The following is a 20,082-nucleotide window of genomic DNA, read 5'->3' on the forward strand; positions in this document are numbered from 1 at the left end:
GCGGAAGCTTAATGCTATCTGCTTCCTGGCCCACACGTCTTGGGGTGCAGACCGTTCCACTCTTCCCCATCTTTACCGTGCTCTGGTCTTGTTCAGACTAGATTATGGAGTCAGGTTTATGGCTCAGCAGCTCCTTCCACTTTGAATCTCCTTTAAGCTGGCCACCATTGTGTGGTGCATCTGGCTATTGGTGCCTTTCGCACTAGTCCTGTTGATAGTCACCTCACAGAAGTGGGGATTCCACCTTTACACATCCGACGGAGCCAACTCCTTGTTTCTTATGCAATTGCCATTCGCTAGTTCCCTGACCTTCCTGTATACCCTGCGCTCTTCGCCAATGTGGCATGTCTCCCTCCTAACACCCGCCCACTGGTGGGATTGTCAGTTGGCATGCGTCTCACGTCCCTCTGTCGGGATCTCCATCTCCACTCACTGGACGGCACCCCGTGTCTTTCCTCCCGTACCCCATCCTTGGATGGTGCCTAGTTTCACGGATTAGGATTGATATGTTCCAGGGTCCTAAGGTCTCTGTCCCTCCTATGGTTTTCGGGCATCTTGTCTGTGCCATCCTTGCAGAGTTCCAGGGTGCCACCATCTTTTACACTGATCATTCTAAGACTATCAATAAGGTGGGATATGCTTTCATGTCTCCTACTGGCTTCGAACACCATTTATTGCCGGGACCAGGTAGTGTGTTCACCGCAGAGCTTCTAACCATTCACAGGGCCCTTCTTTTTGTTTCTCAGGCCTCCCTCCACAGTGTTTTAATTTGTTCAGACTCAATGAGCAGTCTGCAGGATATCGACTAATGCTACTCTCATCGCCCTTTTGTCTCTGCTATCCATGTTGTGCCCTTGAACGTGCCGCCTGTTCAGTCGTCTTTCTCTGGGTCGCAAGTCATTTGGGCATCCCAGGGAATGAACTGGCTGACCTTTTGGCTAGAGAAGCAGATACCTATCCCCCATTTCCTTTCATGATTCCAGCTGCAGATATGTGGATCTACGTCAAATCTCTCTTTGCCCAAAAGTGGAATGCCATGTGGAGCGCTAATGCTCATAGTAATAAACTCCACACAATGAAGGAGTCTACTGCAGTTTGGCACTCTTCCTTCCTCTCCTCTCGGAAGGAGTCCACTGTTTTATGCCATTTACACATTGGTCATACCCATCTCACCCATCGTTTCCTCCGATGTAACGACCTACCCCCACAATATGGTTGTGGAGCCAGGCTGACGATATCTCACATATTGGTGGAATATCCTCTTCTTTCGGCTCTTTGTGTTAAGGATAGTCTTCTCGATTCCTTACATTTAATATTAGCAGCCGATCCATGGATGCTTGAACTGGTCCTCGATTTCCTCCATGAAAGTGGTTTTTATTTCCAGATATAAGGTTCTCGTTTAGTCTTGGAACAGGGGCAGGGTGGTTGTGGTTGGGACTTCTTTTATAGTCTTCTCAGTCTGTGAACCCATGACCCCCCCCCCCCCCTTTTCCAGTTTTTAGATTTGGTCTTACCTTTTATGCCTTTACTGTGCATGCTTAATATTCATTATTTTATAATTTGACTCCACTGACTGGATTTGTCCGCTTTTAGCAGGCCCTCTTTCTTCTGTGACTCACTTCAGAATCAGGGGGCTGATGACCTCGCTGTTCAGTCCCATAACCCCTCTTAATTAATCAGTCGATCATGTTTTCTACTATTTACCATTCTTTCCATTTTTCTGGTACCCATCAGAATCAAATTTTCACTCTCATAATATACTGAGTAAATTCCTTTATCTCATCCTACATGTTTTCTATATATTCATCACTTGCAGCATTAGTAAGTATCAAGAGTTATACTACTATGGTGGTTTTTGGCTTTGCAGCTACCAGTTTAGTTATGCTGTTCACAGTAGTTCACCCACATACCTGTTTTCTCATTCAGTATTAATCATAATCTTATGTTATCCCTATTTGATTTTATGTTGATAGCCATGTATTCACCTGACCAGAAATCCTGTCTTATGTGTCACCACATTTCACTGTATCTAACTTCAACCTACAAGTTTTTTTTTTTTTTTTTTTTTTTCACCCTAGAAGTCTAGCATACTTCCCACTGCTTGCCCTAATCCCCTAATCCCTAGACATATTCTAGATCCTTCCGTCAAACCCATCTACTTTCTTTTTGTCTGTGTCATGCCTGTGTACAACTATACATTGTTCAGCTGTAGAGATGGCAAAAAATTGTGGACAGTGGGAAGAGAAGTATGACCAGTTGATGTTTGAGCAGGATTATGCACTCATGGCAATATAGTGAACTTCACTGGCTGCTTGCCGACACCCATCATCAGAATCCATCCCCTTCTCCCCTCCACAGATTCCCATAATTGCACAGTTAGGAAGTGTCCCACCAAAACATCCTTTTTTCCAGCAGCATTCCTGTCCTCAATTTCCACTAGTCTTTGAACTGTGCTACTGTTATTTAGTCAGTCCAGTTGTCCTGCAGCTTCAGCCCCCATTTGGAAATGGTTTTCTGCAATTGGTGAATATATCTTGATTGAGTTGGAAAAGTTGTAATTCACCCAAAGCAGAAACTCTGAGCTATCTTAATATCTACAGCTTTGTAAATTGCCTTTGTCAATATCGGTTTTGGTGCTCAGTTTAAATATGATAGACAAGATGATAGACCTGTGGACACATCATGCATGCATTAAAGAACACTACCTTTGAATTATATTTGCATATTTCCAATAAATAAAATACTTCTGTTGTATAAATGTGTATATTCATTATACTAGACAATTTCACTTGTATTATTATGTATCCTTTCGTTCATATTTAGGTCAAAATCGGGAGTCATTATTAATTTATGCTTGATGAACTTGCATCTAACTATCATAATTTTAAGCAGTGTTTACAACATAAATAAGAAATATTTCTCTTGTGGATTACTCTGTAAGAATCTACCAAAGAAATCAAAATAACTCAGACTGCTGGTCATACATTTATAACAGTTTCATAATCGTCTCTGGTTTTTGTAATGTTTTGCGTTTGCTAGCTGATGGAGTGTTACACATAAAAACATTCGTAAAGTATACAAATTGTGTTAGTGTGTCAACTTTGCAGTAATTAATTAAGATATCCCTTGCAGTTCATAAGAATAGTTCTTGATTATGCCCACTGTTGGAACATTCACTTCAAGGCGAACAACATTTATTAAACTCAATATTCTGTAACAATAGATTAAAATTGACTATTGATGTACAAAAACAAACAGTAATAGTTACTGATCAAAATTAATATAAGTTATAGTTCCAGATAGAAAGTAATGGGTAGTGTTTCCTCGTTGGAGCTGATATTAAGTCTGAGCACTAATATTTGCTTTGTACACGTATGATAAACATCATATGAGGGTGTGCTGAAAAGTAATGTCTCAAAATTTTTTATGTGCTAACTCTTATACCTTTTAAAGGAAACAGACATGATTAACATTCTACATCTTTATTCTTCTTGTCTTTATATTTATTCATGAGCATAGTCACCCTGATGACACACGTTTCTCCCAACGAGAGACTAGTGTCTCGATACTGTTACTACAGAATGTTTCAGTTTGTTCACGAAGCCACAACCTCACCTCTGTTTGTACCACTTCATCACTATCAAAGTGAACTCCCCAAAGATGTTCTTTAAGTTTTGGAAACAAATGAAGATCGAATAAGGCACCCATTTATGTTTCTTAGGAACAATCTACAGTCAGTATACTACAAAGCTTTACTACAAGGTTTTACATCATCCACAATCACAAGCTGGATGGCAAAGCTGAAGTCCTGGCACGAAGTGAACTGGTGACATACAGCTGTGAACTTGCCTAAATACCATCCACCAGCAGGATGTTTTGGGATCTATTTTTGGTTATGTGGATTGTGAGAGCAATTAGGTTCCTGTGACGCATGACCTCTGGCAGCGCTGGTAGGGATGCCTAGTGGAACACTGGGAAATCCAAATTTTTGGTGAAAAGCGGTCGCCTGGCAGCTGTGCAACCCTTAACGCTAGGATGTGTGGTGTGTCGTCAACCTTGCAGGCATAACAACATGTCTTATCAGCTTGTTTGTGGTCTGGCATTTTCATGCTTAAGGAGATGGTGCCCCGTGTGTAGACGAACTCTTCAAATTCGAAACTCGATTACAGCACACACTATCTCTTGCACCGTTATAGTTATGTTACACACCATCGTGTTCCATGTTACTATTCAGAGCCCTCTAGTGGCAGAGGACTGCAGATATGTAGGCACGAAGAACAAAGATGTAGAATTAATAACTTTTGCTTCATTTTTTAAAAGAAACGTTAAGAGTTTTTACATAAAAATTAAGAGGTGTTAGTTTTCAGCTTGTCCTTGTATTAAGCAAAGTTCCATTGTCTGGCGTTGGTAGAGACCACATACTTCTCAGCCAATGCATTTTGCAACAAAAGTCTAAATTGGTCGAGGTGTTCAGTGGTCACGACGGTCATGGTTCACTTATAAAGGTGAAATTGGAGGGAGACAGACCGCTTACAAGTGGCCTTACATTAACCTGCTACTGAAGTTTACCTGACCAGCCTGTGATGACAGCAGGTTGTCGCCACAGGCGCATTCACTGCATGAGGGCAGTGCTACACATATCAGTATGCGTATATTTTCCGTTTTTAACAACCACTGGCATACTAAACCCTTTTTCTGTTGTCTGCCCTTTTGCAGCCCAAGCTCTGCTGAAGTCAAAACATATTCCACGACATCAATTTTGTACCCACCACCTTCCTTGGTGTACCCCAGTTTTCATTTCTCATCTCCTCCTCGTGCTCACCACATTAACGTAAATTTTTTTGGAAATTTTCCATTTTCCATTAGTAAATGGATTTCATTACTGAGAAATTATTCATCGATGTTACCAACATTTCTGTTTCCTATTCCAGTAGTTCAGCCTTTCTTAAATTGTATTTGCCAATCGAAAAGAGCTGTGTGACATAATACTGACTAGGTTTATGGCATACCAGTGTCAGTCTTGCGGTATACCAATTTAAGGTGAACTGTGTGTGTGTGTGTGTGTGTGTGTGTGTGTGTGTGTGTGTGTGTGTTTGTTGCTTTTTTTTAATTCTGCTGTATGTAAAAACAAACTCATTGGAAACAAACTATGTATGTTGGTGTAATTAGGGATCGTCATCCATTAGGAGTGTGAAAGGGATTGGAAAAATTAGATAATCCCAGAATTGAATAGTTCACAGACTTGTGGCAGATGGAATGATGGATGAGTTGGTCAACAGTATATCCTAGCAAAAAGTCAGAAGTTTTTTGCCTTTGCTTTGAACAATATGACTGTAAATTACCTGAGGACAGTAGCTACAGCAAATCCACTGCATGTCATGAGTCAGTTTACAAATAACTATCCTCCATTCCTTTATAGTAACCATTGTTTGTATATAGCTTATAAACTTTTGGGGTTGGATTACATTTGCAGTTGTGCTGACAGTTTTTGCTTCATGTGGGGACATATTGATTTGAATGTAGATTATTATTTCTGTGTTCTTTGTCATTCATTTTCAGAACATTATTTCTGGTAGGTATTCTAGTTTTCTGCATACATTGACTATTGCAGTATGAAGAACACACATTGTATGTAGATTGCAAGCAAAATATATTTGCTCATACTTGCACAGACAGTACGCTAAAGTAAGGTCAATGGTAGTGATAGGGGTTCCCTCCTGAGTGGCCTTATTGTGGTAAGGGAGGTTTAGTTCGAGAACTGAAGCCAATACACAAATGCATATCTCGCATAACTTGTAAGCTACAGCTAGCAAGTGTGTAAATGATTGTATTAATAGTATATCTAAAAACAAAGATGATTTGACTTACCAAAAGAAAGCGCTGGAACGTCGATAGACACACAAACATACACACAAAATTCTAGCTTTCGCAACCAACGGTTGCCTTGTCAGGAAAGAGGGAAGGAGAGGGAAAGACGAAAGGATTTGGGTTTTAAGGGAGAGGGTAAGGAGTCATTCCAATCCCGGCAGCGGAAAGACTTACCTTAGGGGGAAAAAAGGACGGGTATACAATCGCGCGCGCGCGCGCACACACACACACACACACACACACACACACACACATCCATCCACACATATACAGGCACAAGCAGACATATACAGAAGCAAAGAGTTTGGGCAGAGATGTCAGTCGAGGCGGAAGTGCAGAGGCAAAGATGTTGTTGAATGACAGGTGAGGTATGAGTGGCGGCAACTTGAAATTAGTGGAGATTGAGGCCTGGTGGATAACGGGAAGAGAGGATATATTGAAGAGCAAGTTCCCATCTCCAGAGTTCGGATAGGTTGGTGTTAGTGGGAAGTATCCAGATAATCCGGACGGTGTACCACTGTGCCAAGATGTGCTGGCCGTGCACCAAGGCATGTTTAGCCACAGGGTGATCCTCATTACCAACAAACACTGTCTGCCTGTGTCCATTCATGCGAATGGACAGTTTGTTGCTGGTCATTCCCACATAGAATGCGTCACAGTGTTGGCAGGTCAGTTGGTAGATCACGTGGGTGCTTTCACACGTGGCTCTGCCTTTGATTGTGTACACCTTCCGGGTTACAGGACTGGAGTTAGGTGGTGGTGGTGGGAGGGTGCATGGGACAGGTTTTACACCGGGGGCGGTTACAAGGGTAGGAGCCAGAGGGTAGGGAAGGTGGTTTGGGGATTTCATAGGGATGAACTAAGAGGTTACAAAGGTTAGATGGACGGCGGAAAGACACTCTTGGTGGAGTGGGGAGGATTTCATGAAGGATGGATCTCATTTCAGGGCAGGATTTGAGGAAGTTGTATCCCTGCTGGAGAGCCACATTCAGAATCTGATCCAGTCCCGGAAAGTATCCTGTCACAAGTGGGGCACTTTTGGGGTTCTTCTGTGGGATGTTCTGGGTTTGAGAGGATGAGGAAGTGGCTCTGGTTATTTGCTTTTGTACCAGGTCGGGAGGGTAGTTGCGGGATGCGAAAGCTGTTGTCAGGTTGTTGGTGTAATGGTTCAGGGATTCCGGACTGGAGCAGATTCGTTTGCCACGAAGACCTAGGCTGTAGGGAAGGGACCGTTTGATGTGGAATGGGTGGCAGCTGTCGTAATGGAGGTGCTGTTGCTTGTTGGTGGGTTTGATGTGGACGGACGTGTGAAGCTGGCCATTGGACAGGTGAAGATCAACATCAAGGAAAGTGGCATGGGATTCGGAGTAGGACCAGGTGAATCTGATGGAACCAAAGGAGTTGAGGTTGGAGAGGAAATTCTGGAGTTCTTCTTCACTGTGAGTCCAGATCATGAAGATGTCATCAATAAATCTGTACCAAACTTTGGGTTGGCAGGCCTGGGTAACCAAGGCGGCTTCCTCTAAGCGACCCATGAATAGGTTGGCTTACGAAGGGGCCATCCTGGTACCCATGGCTGTTCCCTTTAATTGTTGGTATGTCTGGTCTTCAAAAGTGAAGAAGTTGTGGGTCAGGATGAAGCTGGCTAAGGTAATGAGGAAAGAGGTTTTAGGTAGGGTGGCAGGTGATCGACGTGAAAGGAAGTTCTCCATCGCAGCGAGGCCCTGGACGTGCGGGATCTTTGTGTATAAGGAGGTGGCATCAATGGTTACAAGGATGGTTTCCGGGGGTAACTGACTGGGTAAGGATTCCAGGCGTTCAAGAAAGTGGTTGGTGTCTTTGATGAAGGATGGGAGACTGCATGTAATGGGTTGAAGGTGTTGATCTACGTAGGCAGAGATACGTTCTGTGGGGGCTTGGTAACCAGCTACAATGGGGCGGCCGGGATGATTGGGTTTGTGAATTTTAGGAAGAAGGTAGAAGGTAGGGGTGCGGGGCGTCGGTGGGGTCAGGAGGTTGATGGAGTCAGGTGAAAGGTTTTGTAGGGGGCCTAAGGTTCTGAGGATTCCTTGAAGCTCTGCCTGGACATCAGGAATGGGATTACCTTGCAAACTTTGTATGTGGTGTTGTCTGAATAGGTTATACCAGGTGGTAATAGCTAAAAGTGCAGCTACTCACAGAGGTCCAATGTGGTCTATAATTATCATATGACTGTGGAACTAATATTCTAATGTATTATTGCAGAACTGATCTCCGCAAAAAAAATTAGTTCCAATATTGGCCACCAGGTGAAAATCTGAAGATGTGAATGCTAGAAATGTTTCCATATGTAATGGATTAGGAATGAGATATGGACAGAAAAGCTCAAACAAGTGAGGATGGCATAATGTAGATTTTATTGTTAACTGCCGCTTACACAATTTCTTCAATGTGAGCAGTGGAGACAGATGAGATGTTTTATCCATAAAATGACACGATCAATAGTTGCTCCTGTATACTAGCCCTCAGATCAGGTGGAGGCAAAATGTGTCCCTGGTAAACATTCGCTTAGACATTCCCCGAGCCAGAAGTCATATGGATTCAGATCAGGTGACTTTGCAGGCCAAGCATGTGGAAAACCTCAGGAGATAACACTTTTGTGGAAGGTTGCATTAAGCAGATGTTTCAGTGGGCATGTGGCACCATCTTTGATGAAAACAGTGAATTTCACACAGTTGCTCACTTACAAAGTTGGAGTTACACATTCTGTGAGGAAGTTTCAATAACGAGCAGACATCATGTCACACCTGACAAGTCCTCTGGGTGTATTCTCTTTAAAGAAGAATGGACTGAGAATGAAGCCCACACAATCATGTGTGATGAATGCAGGGGCTCTTCACACATAAGAGGCTGTTTAACAGTACCCCAAATTTGAATATTGCCCAACTGCATATTATCAGTCGGTGTTGATCCATACCAGAACCCAAAGAGTGAATCAGAATATTGCTGTAGATCATGAGGTTTCAATTGCTATACCATCTGGACGTTGTGCGGGTACCAGTGTAAAATAGACCGCGAAACTTTCTGTACTGTGGACCATGGGATGGCCAATTCTCGTTACACTGCACGAGCACTTGCACTTCCTTTGCCACATGCTTCATGCTCAGTTCCAGCAACAGCAACTGCCCCTTACTCTTCCAGGTGCCATACCATACTCACATGTGTTTAGAAGTTCATTATCATCTTCTGTAAGCCACTTAAGGACTTTGGGCCTGTCCTCGGACCTTTCAGTCAGCGGTACTCAGTCAGCGCAGCATTCTGATTGCTGCAGTTCACATAAAACAGTTTCACTAACAATGCTTGTTCGTTCTCTCATCTCGATAGTCATACTGTTCGCTCACGTTATGGCTTGTCAAATGACGGTATGGATGTCATACCATCATACAAACAGTGTATAATGCCGATGTGCAGCTGGAACTATTTTTTTTTTCCCAGCTTAAATCAGTTCTGCATTAACACATTAGCATATATACCAAGTTTCACAGCCATACGGTACCTACACCTCCCAGAGGACATATGTGAGTAGCTGCACTTCAGTTCTAACCACCTGTTATCGTTACGACCAGTATTTCGAAAATATGGATGTTTAAAGCCAATAGTTCATCAGTAGAGTACTGAAAACAAAATAGTTACATAAACAACCCATAGCAAAACATGTCAAGCCACATGCTACCAGAGGAAAATCTTTAAAAACAAAAAAGAGATGATAATGTAGTGTACAGGACAAAGTTATCTATTACAGTGCTGAATGTGTCACATGGAAATTGTGTGTCTGGTCTCCTAACAACCTGCTTGTCAATACTGCCTAAATATAAAAATTTTTCTCCTTCTTTTACGTATATCCGGAAGTAGTGAATCTTTGGGAAGTATTTGTAGTTATATTTTCACTCCTCCTCCTTTATTCTCTTTATCGCACAATTGGAAGATCTAATGGGTTCGATAATGCTCATAAAAACACTTTAGAATGACATTTTTGCTTCCTCCTTTGCCTCTTCCAACAGAAATTTAATGGCATTCTCTCTCTCTATTCCTTTAGTCGGTTCAGACTCTTCGTGAGTCCATGAACCAAATCACACCACTTTTTCCTGTCTTGCACTTTCTCCCGTAGACCTTCCAGGTTGGAACACATTGCTTCTGTGATGCCATCGATCCATCACATCCTCTGACGTCCTCTTCTTCTAGTTCCTTCAATCTTCCCCAGCAATAATTTTTTTTCCAGCGAGGCATGCCTTCGCATTGTGTGTCTAAAGTAGGTCAGCTTTTGTTTTAACATTAGACCTTCCAGGGAGAAATCTGGTTTTATTTGCTCCAATATTGATCTGTTGGTTCTCTTTGCAGTCCATGTAACTCTAAGAAGTTTCCTCCAACACCACAATTCGAAGGAGTCAATTCTTCGCCGTTCAGCCTTTGTAATGGTCCAGGTCTCACATCCATACATCACAACTGGAAAGACCATAGCCCTCACAATACAGATCTTTGTTGCTAGTATTATATCTCTGGACCTTATAACATTGTCAAGGTTTGACATCGCCTGTCTACCGAGCAACAGGCGTCTCCGGATTTCATGGCTGCAGTCGCCAACAGCAGAGATCTGGGAACCGAGATAACTGAATGTGGTCACTACCTCCATGGTTTCTCCTGCTATATCCCACGAATTGGTAGGTGTAGTTGCCATAATTTTCATTTTCTTCACATTCAGCCTAAGACCGGCCTTTTCACTTTCGTCTTTCACCTTAAGCAAGTGTGTTCTCAATTCTTCTTCACTTTCTGCCAACAGGATCGTATCATCCGCATACCTGAGGTTGTTTACATTTATTCCAGCTATTTTAATTCCTGTTTCTCCTTCATCTAGCCTCGCATTCCTCATAACATGTTCTGCATACAGAGTGAATAAGTATGGTGACAGTATGCAGCCTTGCCGGACCCCTTTCTGAATCTTTATCCATTTCGTTGTTCCATACATAGTTCTCACCGTGGCTTCTTGGTCAAGGTATAAACTCTGTATCAGATGAATGAGGTGATCTGGTACACCCATGTTTTTCAGTATGTTCCATAATTTGTTGTGATTGACGCAGTCAAAGGCTTTGGTGTAGTCAATAAAGCAGAGGTACACATCTCTCTGGAATTCTCTTGCTTTTTCCATAATCCACCGAATATTAGCAATTTGATCTCTAGTTCATCTTCCCTTCCTAAATCCAGCTTGTTCTTCTGGTAGCTGGTTGGTTGGTTTGGGGAAGGAGACTAGACAGCGAGGTCATCGGTCTCATCAGATTAGGGAAGGATGGGGAAGGAAGTCGGTCGTGCCCTTTCAAAGGAACCATCCCGGCATTTGCCTGGAGTGATATAGGGAAATCACGGAAAACCTAAATCAGGATGGCCGGACGCGGGATTGAACCGTCGTCCTCCCGAATGCGAGTCCAGTGTCTAACCACTGCGCCACCCTGCTTGGTTTCTGGTAGCTCTCGATCTAGATATTGGCGAAGTCTATTTTGTAAGATTTCAACATGACTTTGCTAGCATGTGACATAAGTGCAATTGTTCGGTTATCTGGGCATTCTTTAGAACTTCTCTTCTTTGGAATGGGGATGAATACTGATCTTTTCCAGTCTTCTGGCCACTGCTGCGTGATCCATATTTTTTGACATATTGAGTGCAGCACTTTCACTGCATCCTTTCCAGTGACTTTAAACAATTCTGCTGGTATTTCATCATGTCCACTAGTTTTGCTATCAGCCATATTTTCAAGGGCCCACTGGATTTTGCTCTCCAAAATATCTGGCTCTAGTTCTAAATTAACATTAACATCAGCAGTAGGAGCTCTGTCATTACGCAGTTCTTTCTTGTATAGGTCTTCTACATACTCTGCCCATCTTTCCTTAACATCCTCTGCTTCACTCAGATCTTTCCCGTTTCTGTCTGTTATCATTCCAATTTTTGCCTGGAATTTTCCTTTAATTTCTCTAATTTTCTTATAAAGATCTCTTGTCTTCCCCATTCCGTTACTATCTTCAACTTCCTTGCACTGTTGATTAAAGAATATATTTTTATCTCTTTTAGCTAATTTCTGAAAATCTTTATTTAATTCAAACATAGCTGATCTATTTCCCGTGATTTTTGCTTTCCTTCGTTCTTCTGCAACTTGCAGTGCCTCAACTGATAGCCATCTAGCCTTCTTGCTGTTCCTTTTCTTGGGAATGTGTTTCTCTGTGGCCTCTTTGACAGTATTAGCTACTTCTGTCCACATCTCTTGTGAGCTTTTGTCCTCCAGCTCTAATACATTAAATTTGTTTTGCACCTCTATAATGTAGTCTGAGGGAGGGGATAGAGTTAAGGTCGTATCTGCAAGTTGGGATACTTTTTGCTACATTCTGAAGTTTCAGCCGAAATTTTGCAATCAGGAGCTCATGATCAGATCCGCAGTCAGCCCCAGGTCTTGTTGTAGCTGACTGAACCATGCTCTTCCACCTCTGATTACAAAGTATGTAATCAATTTGGTTCCGGTGTTGACCATCTGGCGAAGTCCAGGTATATAGGCGTCGTTTTGGTAGTTGAAAGAGTGTATTAGTAATTATCAATGAATTTTCTTGGCAGAATTCTAGGAGTCTCTGTCCTGCTTCATTTGTTGTACCAATACCATATTTCCCTGTCATACCTTCTACAGCTTGATTCCCACTTTTGCATTTTAATCTCCAACTATGAAGACGATATCCTTTTTTGGTGTTGACAGTAGTAATTCTTGTAAATCTCCATAGAACTGGTCAATGATTTCCTTTTCAGCATTGGTTGTTGGCGCATAAACTTGAATTACTGTGATGTTGAGTGGCTGACCCTGAAGTCTGATGGACATCATTCTATCATTTCTATATTTGCATCCCATTACAGCTTTTCTCACTGTATCTCTAACTGTGAAAGCTACTCCATTACTTCTGTTGTTATCATGCCCAGAATAATACACCATACGGCCATCCGAAGCAAATTCTCCCATGCCAGTCCACCGCATTTCACTTATTCCCAATATGTCGAAGTTACTTTTCTCCATTTCTCTTTTGCCTATGTATAGTTTTCGATCGGGGAACTTGAAACTCTGGAACATTTTGAGCTGAGCGAAACCATGGGGTTTTCTTGGGATAGTTCAGTGGTGGTTTCCTGTTGCCTTCCACTGACCTCCAACTCCTATCTGCTCACTCACTGACTCAGTTTCCCGCTGGGGTTGGTTACCCAACCTTCTGCTGAGTTGCTCGGCTTAACAGGGGCACCACGTGTAGGTAGGAAGTTGGAGAATTGAGGTGATGGAGGCTGTGAGAACTCTCTTGCTGAGTTCTTGTAATCGCATATCACCCCCAATGGCATTGCATGTAAACAAATATGCCTTATTATGAAGAACTTTCCCTTCACCTACTGTGTGTGAAGGCTGTGATGTGCTATGCAGTAAATAGAAAGCAACAAGAATGCTGGAAGTTTGCTTAGTCAGAAGGCAATAGTCAACTGAGGTGTCCACCCCCTTCAGAAAAAAGGTTTGAGCTTGCCAGTGTTGAAGATGAGGATGTGTTTCTGTGCATGGGCCAACTTATTTTGTGCGAGATGACTGTTCTGTTTAATGTAATGTTCACCGAAGTAATGTCCAATGTAAGAAGTATTGTTGACTTTTTATGTTAACTGTATTAGAGCCTAGATTTTGTGTAATTGGAGTAGTTTCTTTCTAAGTTAAGATTGTTATGTATCAGTTTTGTATCTCATTAACTAGATGTGTTCATTTTATTTGGAGTTCATATAATATAACATCCAAATGTTTCTATGTGACAGTTTTGTTCTTGTTGTCAGTGGCAGAGATGTATTTATTGGTATTGTATGAAAGTGCTCATATTCCTGTAAGTAGTTGAGAGAGATTATTCTGAAAATACTATCTAGTGTTGTTTACTAATACCTTCCCTGTTGTCAATCAATAGCAAACTAAACATTTCTTGCTGATCTCACTTTGTTGGTTATAAAGTTCCATGGAAAGTGCTTTGTACAATTTTTATTATAATTTTATTTTTGTTTGTGTGGGTTAGTAATCCATGAATTATGTTCTATACAGGATTGCAGAGATAATAGAGGTAGAAACTGATAACTACATGAAGATGGATCCAGATCCATTTGATGAAAGACATCCAATCAGGGCTGATCCAGATTGTGCACTTGGTCACATTTTGAAGGTTCTATTTCGCAAAGAAAATTTTATGAATAAGGTAAAAAATTTGATTTCTACAAATAAACCTTGTGTATTATTCTTTTCAGAATTAGTAACATGTCAGTAAAATACTCGGCTTCCGTTTTTAGAGTTGATTAATAGATCCTCTTAGATATAATGTGAAAAAAAGCAAAGGCCATAAAGTGTAACTGATGTATTTCACACTGATATTTAGCATTAAACAGATTAATTTACTCTTAAAATTCTGGATCCTTCTCTGTCTGCAAGTGAAGAAATATATTACTGCATGTCACATACAAACTATTGATTCTGACTGTAAAGTGAGAGAATTTGGGTCTATAGTGAGACATACAGTTCTGCAAATGGAGTAAATGGGATGGATAAATCATACCTGTACCTTCCAACATCTTCCACATCTAATTTTTCAGCATTCTTCGGTAGTATCAAACTTAAAGGGACTCTTGTCGTAAGTTGTTCTAGAAAAGTCTTCCTAATACCTGAATTTATATTCCATGGCAATGTATTTCTCCTTTTCAGACAGGCTTTTCTTGCATTTTATAGTTTCTTTATGCCTATCGCTGTTCTTCATTTTGCTGCCCAAATTACAAATCACCTGTACTAATCCATGTTTCCTTTCACTTGTCTTGCTGATGCTCCTCTTGTAACTTCTTTCAAAGATTCTATCCATCCTGTTCAGTTTTTCCAAGCCCTTTGCTGTCTCTGACACTATTAATGGAGACCTTCAGTTATTTCATTCTGTTGTTTATAATTCGTATTAATATTGTCCAGCCATGACTTATTAAACTGATGGTTTATGACTAATCACACCTATCAGTACCTGCTTTCTTTGTTTTTGACATGGTTATTATACTCTGTAATAGGCCTCTAGAGGATCATGAGAAACATCTGCGTAATGTGAAATTTTCTCAGGCGCCACATGTCTATCATCTTGTCACTGTGCATTTTCTTCCTTCTTCTGTTCCTTTCTTGAATTTCTTGACCTCTTGGCTCACTTTCCATATGAGTACTTTTGGTTGAGTATTTGTCTGTCTTTTTGAGTTTGTTATGCCAGCATCCTTCTGGCCCTCAGTGATCCACTTCAGGTTCTTAATGTGTTCTGAGTACAAGATCTGTTTGGTTTGTTGGGTGTCCAACAGTCTCTTGATATTTGTGTAAAATTTCACTCGATGTTTCTTCATGTCATGTAATATATTAGATATCTGTTCGCTCTATTGTCCATGCTGTAATCTATAGTCAGCTTTTCTCTTATTGGGCCCTAGGATTTTTACGGTGTTTCTTCTGTTTGCTTTCTTGACCTTTCCTAGTGCACTTTTCCAATCCATGACCAGTGTTCCTGTTGCATATAAGTTTTGTAGCGTGGTGACTGTTGCTATGTCTCACTTTTATGTTGACATGATAGGTATGATTTATCATAGGTGTTTCCAGTCATCCATAATGCTGTAATCATCTTTTGATTTCTCAGTTCGTGAGCTTCTTTACCATCCCAGTTGCCTGTATCTCACAATGATGCTTGAATTTGTGAACTCTCTTGAGCTCCCCGTATCTTTTGTCATATTATGTGTGGTATCTTTTTGGTTGGCAGGCACTCTCTTTTTCTCAGAGTTATGCAGCCTGACATTTTCAGCATTCTCTTTTACAACCTCAAACTGCTTGACTGCAGTTTCTATGTTATTTGATAGTATTGCCAGATCATCAGTGAATACCAGAGTGCCAATATCTAGTCCTCCGTTTTTCTTTCCTAGCCTGATTGGTTTATAAAATAACCTCTATCCTCAATTTTTTTCCGTTCCCTGACACCCATGTCTAATAATGTATTGAACAATAGTGGTGAATTACCATCTCCCTGTGTCACTACTGTTCTAATCTCAGAGAACTGATAAGTTGCCCATGAATTTGATTTTAGATTTGGTGTTTGTGTCCGTTTGATAATGTTCACTGTCTTCTCGTTGAGGTCACTCTCTTCCAGTTCTTGGAAAAGTAGTGGTCTATATATAGAATGTATCTTCTGGAAACCAACAGGAGAGCTCATGGTCACTCTGCTTCTCATTTCTTGGTATCTCAGGACTGTCTTTAAATTTAGTATCTGCTCAGCACAGGATCTTCACAGTCTGAAGCCTGCTTTTTATTCTCTTATCTTGCCTCCAGTTGCAACTGTATCCTATCTAGCAGGCACTGTGATTGAACTTTGAACTTCAAATGTGACTGGCAGGATAGATATCCCTCTAATTATTAACATTGGTCATAGCTCTGTTTTTATGTAGAGGGTGTATAACTGCACACTTTCAGTCTCCCGTATGTTTTATATGATATTTGTTGTTTCTCTGGTGGTATTTGGCTCAGCTTCTTTTAGCATTTCAGCTATGATGCCATCTTCTCCAGCTGTTCTACTGTTTTCAATCATCGTTTCTGGACAATTCAGTAGTTCACTGCACTGTCTTGCACTTCTTTGTTGTTCAGTGCCAGAACTCTATAATTGTTTCCTGACATACGGATTTTGTGGTTGGTATCCTTTGACTCTGGTTTAAATGTCCTTTAGAAGTCTTGTGTTATAGTTTTGGAAATCCTCTTCTACTCCTTTTAACTGATTCTTTTCATATTTTCTTTCCTCTCTCCTGGTGCGTCTCATTTGCTTTCTCATCCTACATTGCCAGGTTAACTTCTGTTTCGTCACTGTTCCATTTGTATGCCATTTTCCTGTTCTCAGTTGCTTTAGCCCTTGTCATTCCACTGTGAATGTCTCTTCTTTTAGGTTAGAGGAATTTCCGCTTTTGCTTAACTGATTACCTTCTCTTTGAATTCTTCTCGTTTCACAGCTCTCTCATCCTCCCGTTCCACTTGTGTCTGTATATGTGTGGATGGATATGTGTGTGTGTGCGAGTGTATACCCGTCCCTTTTTCCCACTAAGGTAAGTCTTTCCGCTCCCGGGACTGGAATGACTCCTTACCCTCTCCCTTAAAACCCACATCCTTTCGTCTTTCCCTCTCCTTCCCTCTTTCCTGATGAGGCAACAGTTTGTTGCGAAAGCTTGAATTTTGTTTGTATGTTTGTGTTCGTTTGTGTGTCTGTCGACCTGCCAGCACTTTCATTTGGTAAGTCACATCATCTTTGTTTTTAGGTATATTTTTCCTTCGTGGAATGTTTCCTTCTATTATAACTATATATATATATATATATATATATATATATATATATATATATATATATATATATATATATATATATATATATATATATATAGAAGTGCTGGCAGGTCGATAGACACACAAATAAACACAAACATACACACAAAACTCTAGCTTTCGCAACCAACGGTTGCCTCGTCAGGAAAGAGGGAAGGAGAAGGAAAGACAAAAGGATTGGGTTTTAAGGGAGAGGGTAAGGAGTCATTCCAATCCCGGGAGCGGAAAGACTTACCTTAGGGGGAAAAAAGGACAGGTTTACACTCGCACACACACACATATCCATCCACACATACACAGACACAAGCAGACATTTGTAAAGGCAAAGAGTTTGGGCAGAGATGTCAGTCAGGACGGAAGTACAGAGGCAAAGATGATGTTGAAAGACAGGTGAGGTATGAGCGGCGGCAGATTGAAATTAGCGGAGATTGAGGCCTGGCGGATAGCGAGAAGAGAGGATATGCTGAAGGGCAAGTTCCCATCTCCGGAGTTCTGACAGGTTGGTGTTAGTGGGAAGTATCCAGATAACCCGGACGGTGTAACACTGTGCCAAGAAGTGCTGGCCGTGCACCAAGGCATGTTTAGCCACAGGGTGATCCTCATTACCAACAAACACTGTCTGCCTGTGTCCATTCATGCGAATGGACAGTTTGTTGCTGGTCATTCCCACATAGAACGCTTCACAGTGTAGGCAGGTCAGTTGGTAAATCACGTGGGTGCTTTCACACGTGGCTCTGCCTTTGATCGTGTACACCTTCCGGGTTACAGGACTGGAATAGGTGGTGGTGGGAGGGTGCATGGGACAGGTTTTACACCGGGGGCGGTTACAGGGGTAGGAGCCAGAGGGTAGGGAAGGTGGTTTGGGGATTTCATAGGGATGAACTAAGAGGTTACGAAGGTTAGGTGGACGGCGGAAAGACACTCTTGGTGGAGTGGGGAGGATTTCATGAAGGATGGATCTCATTTCAGGGCAGGATTTGAGGAAGTCGTATCCCTGCTGGAGAGCCACATTCAGAATCTGATCCAGTCCCGGAAAGTATCCTGTCACAAGTGGGGCACTTTTGGGGTTCTTCTGTGGAAGGTTCCGGGTTTGAGGAGATGAGGAAGTGGCTCTGGTTATTTGCTTCTGTACCAGGTCGGGAGGGTAGTTACGGGATGCAAAAGCTGTTTTCAGGTTGTTGGTGTAATGGTTCAAGGATTCCGGACTGGAGCAGATTCGTTTGCCACGAAGACCTAGGCTGTAGGGAAGGGACCATTTGATGTGGAATGGGTGGCAGCTGTCATAATGGAGGTACTGTTGCTTGTTGGTGGGTTTGATGTGGACGGACGTGTGAAGCTGGCCATTGGACAGGTGGAGGTCAACGTCAAGGAAAGTGGCATGGGATTTAGAGTAAGACCAGGTGAATCTGATGGAACCAAAGGAGTTGAGGTTGGAGAGGAAATTCTGGAGTTCTTCTTCACTGTGAGTCCAAATCATGAAAATGTCATCAATAAATCTGTACCAAACTTTGGGTTGGCAGGCCTGGGTAACCAAGAAGGCTTCCTCTAAGCGACCCATGAATAGGTTGGCGTACGAGGGGGCCATCCTGGTACCCATGGCTGTTCCCTTTAATTGTTGGTATGTCTGGCCTTCAAAAGTGAAGAAGTTGTGGGTCAGGATGAAGCTGGCTAAGGTAATGAGGAAAGAGGTTTTAGGTAGGGCGGCAGGTGATCGGCGTGAAAGGAAGTGCTCCATCGCAGCGAGGCCCTGGACATGCGGAATATTTGTGTATAAGGAAGTGGCATCAATGGTTACAAGGATGGTTTCCGGGGGTAACAGACTGGGTAGGGATTCCAGGCGTTCGAGAAAGTGGTTGGTGTCTTTGATGAAGGATGGGAGACTGCATGTAATGGGTTGAAGGTGTTGATCTACGTAGGCAGAGATGCGTTCTGTGGGGGCTTGGTAACCAGCTACAATGGGACGGCCGGGATGATTGGGTTTGTGAATTTTGGGAAGAAGGTAGAAGGTAGGGGTGCGGGGTGTTGGTGGGGTCAGGAGGTTGATGGAGTCAGGTGAAAGGTTTTGTAGGGGGCCTAAGGTTCTGAGGATTCCTTGAAGCTCCGCCTGGACATCAGGAATGGGATTACCATGGCAAACTTTGTAAGTAGTGTTGTCTGAAAGCTGACGCAGTCCCTCTGCCACATACTCCCGACGATCAAGTACCACAGTCGTGAAACCCTTGTCCGCCGGAAGAATGACGATGGATTGGTCAGCCTTCAGATCACGGATAGCCTGGGCTTCAGCAGTGGTGATGTTGGGAGTAGGATTAAGGTTTTTTAAGAAGGATTGAGAGGCAAGGCTGGAAGTCAGAAATTCCTGGAAGGTTAGGAGAGGGTGATTTTGAGGAAGAGGAGGTGGGTCCCGCTGTGACGGAGGACGGAACTGTTCCAGGCATGGTTCAATTTGGATTGTATCTTGGGGAGTTGGATCATTAGGAGTAGGATTAGGATCATTTTTCTTCGTGGCAAAGTGATATTTCCAGCAGAGAGTATGGCTGTAGGACAGTAAATCTTTGACAAGGGCTGTTTGGTTAAATCTGGGAGTGGGGCTGAAGGTGAGGCCTTTGGATAGGACAGAGGTTTCGGATTGGGAGAGAGGTTTGGAGGAGAGGTTAACTACTGAATTGGGGTGTTGTGGTTCCAGATTGTGTTGATTGGAGTTTTGAGGTTTTGGAGGGAGTGGAGCTGGAAGTGGGAGATTGAGTAGATGGGAGAGACTGGGTTTGTGTGCAATGAGAGGAGGT

At 42.3% G+C, this 20,082-nt stretch overlaps 1 protein-coding gene across 1 annotated transcript in view; it reads left to right on the forward strand.

Moving 5' to 3' along the window:
• The window catches only part of LOC126178791 (DDB1- and CUL4-associated factor 1), a 258,124-nt gene that overhangs the window by 21,260 nt on the left and 216,782 nt on the right, over window positions 1-20,082 (forward strand). The window contains exon 3 of the mRNA XM_049924559.1: window positions 13,985-14,135. Within this exon, the coding sequence (XP_049780516.1) occupies window positions 13,985-14,135 (151 nt within the window). The remainder of the gene's footprint in view (window positions 1-13,984; window positions 14,136-20,082) is intronic.

This window comes from Schistocerca cancellata, chromosome 1 (genome assembly GCF_023864275.1).
Source record: "Schistocerca cancellata isolate TAMUIC-IGC-003103 chromosome 1, iqSchCanc2.1, whole genome shotgun sequence".
Taxonomy (NCBI): domain Eukaryota; kingdom Metazoa; phylum Arthropoda; class Insecta; order Orthoptera; family Acrididae; genus Schistocerca; species Schistocerca cancellata.